This window comes from Myotis lucifugus, unplaced genomic scaffold, assembly GCF_000147115.1.
Source record: "Myotis lucifugus unplaced genomic scaffold, Myoluc2.0 scaffold_1259, whole genome shotgun sequence".
Lineage (NCBI taxonomy): Eukaryota > Metazoa > Chordata > Mammalia > Chiroptera > Vespertilionidae > Myotis > Myotis lucifugus.
In genome coordinates, this window is record NW_005872307.1 from 21,506 (window position 1) to 25,551 (window position 4,046).

General features: G+C 67.6%; 2 protein-coding genes across 2 annotated transcripts in view; both read right to left on the bottom strand.

Moving 5' to 3' along the window:
* The window catches only part of GPT (glutamic--pyruvic transaminase), a 4,565-nt gene extending 3,083 nt beyond the window's left edge, over positions 1-1,482 (bottom strand). The window contains exons 1-5 of the mRNA XM_023748301.1: positions 1,140-1,482; positions 918-1,007; positions 687-795; positions 413-546; positions 26-269 (exon numbers count right to left, since the gene is read on the bottom strand). Coding sequence (XP_023604069.1) covers positions 26-269; positions 413-546; positions 687-795; positions 918-1,007; positions 1,140-1,301 — 739 coding nt within the window. The 5' untranslated portion in view covers positions 1,302-1,482. The remainder of the gene's footprint in view (positions 1-25; positions 270-412; positions 547-686; positions 796-917; positions 1,008-1,139) is intronic.
* A 1,777-nt stretch (positions 1,483-3,259) lies between these two features.
* The window catches only part of PPP1R16A (protein phosphatase 1 regulatory subunit 16A), a 15,841-nt gene continuing 15,054 nt past the window's right edge, over positions 3,260-4,046 (bottom strand). Inside the window, exon 9 of the mRNA XM_023748297.1 lies at positions 3,260-3,994. Within this exon, the coding sequence (XP_023604065.1) occupies positions 3,489-3,994 (506 nt within the window). The 3' untranslated portion in view covers positions 3,260-3,488. The remainder of the gene's footprint in view (positions 3,995-4,046) is intronic.

Below are 4,046 nucleotides of genomic sequence, written 5' to 3' on the forward strand. Positions count from 1 at the left end.
TGGGGCGGGGAGGGCGGGCGCGCACCGGTGGGGTTGCCGGGGTTGATGATGCAGAGCGCGCGGGGGCAGCAGTGACCCCGCGCCTGGCACAGCGCGCGCCGAAGCTCCGCCACGTCCAGCGCCCAGGCGCGGTCCTCGTCCAGGTAGTAGTCCACCTGCACCGCGTTGAGCTCGGCCAGTGCCGCCGAGTAGAGCGGGTACTGAGGGATGGGGATGAGCACGCCCGTGCGGCCGCGGCCCTCGCCGGCCACCAGCAGCTTCAGCACCGTCTGCGGGCGGACGGGGGGAGGCGGAGTTGGCGGGGCCGCGGCTTCCTGTCTCCCGGCCACCCCACGCCGCGTGCCCGGAGGAGCCTGACCGCCGGCCACACACAGAACCGCGGTGTCCTCCTGCCCGGCCCGGCCCCGCCTACCACGATGGCATCGCTGGCCCCCGTGGACAGGAAGATGTTGTTGGGGTCCGCGGGGATGCCTCCGTCGCGCCGCTGGATGTACTGCGCCACGTGCTCTCGGATGGGCTGGATGCCCGAGCTGTTGCTGTAAGCCCCTGGCCAGGGGGCGGGGGAGGCCCGTTAGGTCCGGGCTGCTCCCGGGAAAAGATCCTCTCCTCCCAGTGGGTGGGTCCGCCCCGCCCCTCCCTGGGACAGCCTCTTCCAGGCCTCCTCCTCGGGCTCTGTGTGGGCTCACCTAGGCTGTGGCCCCCGCACGCCTGTAGGATGCTCTCCGCCCTTCTCTTGGCATCTTCGGGGAAGTCCGGGCTGTTCAGGAGATCCGGGTGGACGCAGAGGGCCAGGACCTGGGTGGAGCGATTGCTGAGGCCAGGCTCGGGGCAAAGGGCACAGGGCACAGGACACAGGACACAGGGCTCAGGGCTGACCGGCTGACCGGGAGAGGTCGCCAGAGCAGCGCCAGCCTCACCTGGCGCAGGAAGGTGATGGGCTTCTGCCCCATGGCGTGTGCGTCCCCGATGTTGGCACGGATGACCTCAGTGAACGGCTTCTTTACACCCTGGGAGGAGGGAGGCGCGACACTGAGAATGGGCCTTCTCACGCCCGCAGGCTCCTGTCCCATGTGATGCTGGCTGCTGGGTGCTGGGTGCTGGGTGCCGTCTGGAGGGCTGTGGTGGGTCCAGGGCCATACCTGGCGCAGCTCCTGCTCCAGCTCCAGGGCGCGTAGCACGATGGGGCCACGGACGGCATACTCCACCCTCTTAACACAGGCGTTCATGGTGTCCAGCGTCAGCACCTTTTCCTTCGGCCCGTTCATCGCAGCCTGGTTGTGGCCACCTGCCCTCACTGCCATGACCCTGCTAAGACCGGGCAGGAGGTGGCAGGATCCAGAGGTGGGAATGAGGGAAGCTGAGTCCCAGCTCAGCGGGCCTGGGCTGGTCAGGGGGAGCCTGGGTAGGGCTCCAGGTAAGAAGGCACCCTCTTCACGACAGCCTGCTGGCCCCACAGAAAGGAACAGGAAAGGCTGAGGCGGAGCTAGAGCCTCTGGGGCCACGGGGCCTGCCCCACCCATCTGGGCACAGCTCTGCCCCAGGGAGCCACAGGGAGTGGGTGAGGAGGCAGGCGGGGCTTGGGGCTCAGCCCAGTGCCTGCCGTGTCCCCATGACAGGAGCAGGAGACCCACATGGGGGGTAGGGACAGACGGTGCAGGAAGTTCTGAGGGACTGGGTCTGGGGGGAGGGGAGCTGGGCTGAGTGCCCCAAGGGGGTGGGCAGAGCTAGGCAGGGCTGAACCCAGAGGGGAGAGTGGAGATTTACCCTAGCCGGACTAGGAGGAAGCGTAGCCCTGTGGAGTCCCCCATCTTTGCTTGGGTCAGCAGCCCTATCTCCCAGGTAACTGAGCCAAGCCTCAGGAATCCTGGGGTGCTGGGGGAGGGGGGAGGCCCTGGGTATTCCATCTGGCCCCTCCTGGGCTGGTGGTCATGGCAGGGTGGGGGCTGCAGGGGCCTGTGCTCAGGCCTTGGGCGCCATCAACACTGCGAGCTCCGAGCCCCTGTGTTGGGGGGAGGCCCTTGGACACTTGCTGCCCTGCATGGGGTGCCCTTTCACCAGGCCGGCTGGGGCTGCCCTTGGGGCCACCCCACAGGCAGGGTGACCTCAGCTCTGCTTCCCGTGGCTGCTAATTGGTGGAGAGTAGGGAGTGAGCAGTGATAGGCCCTCAGAGCCCCACCCCCACAGGCCCTGCCCAGGGTGGCCACTCCAGCTATGGCATCTGACGCTGAGCCAGGGACTGAGCTGAGGGTCAGGGAGCCTGCATCTATGCTGTCCTGTGGGCGGCTGGTCAGGCCAGAGGGGAGCCCGGCTGTTTGGCTCCTGCTAGTTGGAGAGGACAGAGGGGCCCGAGCGCCAGCCTCACTCTCACCTCGCACCTTCTGCTCCGCTGCCACTGCACTGCCTCTTCAGCCTCCTGTGACAGGCCTGTCCCCCGGCCCCAGGCCAGAGTGCAGGCTATATGGGCCCGGCCCCAGGCGGAGCCAGCCCCGCCCACCCTGGCGCTCGGTGCAGGTGGACTTGGGCAGCAGCACGGGCCCCACACTGAATGTAACCAGCAGCTCACACCTGGCCCTCCCCCAGGTGAGACACCCCGCCCACCACAAGGCTCAGGGGAGGGCTGGCCTGTGGACAGTGGGCTGACCAGGTTGGTGTTCAGTGCGGAGGGGAAGATGACCTGAGCCCATGCCATCCAGCGCTGGTGGCCATGCAGAACCCCCCTCCATGGACAGATGAGATGGCAGTGCCCTCAGCCCTCCCACGCAAGGCCCCTAAGGGACCCCTGTCACCCTGACACATCGTACCCAGCCAGCTCAGAGCTTGAGTAGCCAACTGCTGGCCCCCTGTGCCAGCCCAGGGAAAACCTGGCAGCTAGGCCCCAGGACTGGGCTGCATGCCAAGGATGGGGGACCTGCCCCCCAGGTTTCTGACACTAGCCTTGTATGTCTTTGCCCCTCCCTCCCCAAACCAGGATCTCTGCTCCCCTGGCACACATCCCTGTCCCCAGGGAGTGTCCTTCCGCAGCTCCTTGAGGACAGCAAAGAGTTACAGAGGAGCCGCCAGGAGCCTGGGAAGGCAGGGCACAGTGAGGGCCAGGCTTCCTGCCCGGCATCTGTGGGCCTCACTCCCACATGGGCTGGGCCACCACCAGCGAGCCCTAGCGTGCACCCACAGGCCCGATGACTGCACACAGGGACGGTGCACCCAGGCCCAGCGCACAGCAGCTCCCATGGGGACGGTGGCCCAACTGAGACACAACAAGGCAGGTGGCAGAGGGCTCTTTATCAAGAGTCACAGGATGAAACAAGGTCTCTGTAGCCAGGTGCCCCCCAGGTATGGCTTCTGCCAAGGCCCATTCCTGCCTGAGGAGGCGGGGTCCCGGACGGCTGGCTGCCTGCCCACAGGGCACATGTCGGGATCTCCAGCAAAAGGCCTGAGGCAGCCTCCACCAGGCCTGGCAGCAGAGCCTGGGCACCCCGAGCGCCAGCCCCTCACATGAGCAGGCAGCAGGGCCTCTTCTCCACGGGGGCCTCTTCCGAGGGGGCTGTGAGCTTGAGCAGGGGCGGGTCCCCACCAGCCCTGGAGCCACACTCAGGCTGGGGGGCCTCTGTGTCCGCAGACAGACCAGGCCCGGGGGCCTCGGGCCCGTGCTGCAGCTTAGCAGCCGCTCGCTGGCGCTTGAGCTCCGCCAAGGTGTGGTGGGCCTTGGTGCGGCCCAGGCTGCGGCCCAGGCTGTCGGGGGCCACGCTCTCCGGGGGGCTCAGCTGGTAGGAGACACTCCCGTCAAGCCGCTTGGAGTACAGGTGCCGTCCAGGGGTGCCCCCAACTCGGCCGTTGTGTGGCCTAGACACTTCGGAGTCCTCCTCCTGTAAGGGGAGCGTGGGCCCCAGAGGCCATTCAGGGGGACCCTGTCTGGCCTCCCCGGGTCCTGGGCACACTGCTTTGTGGTAAAGGGGAGGCACGGGGGTAGGGCACCAGCTGGTCATGGTGCAGGGTCACTGATCCACTGGCTCCTGGGTCAAGGCCGGCTCCACGGTGAGGGGGAGGGG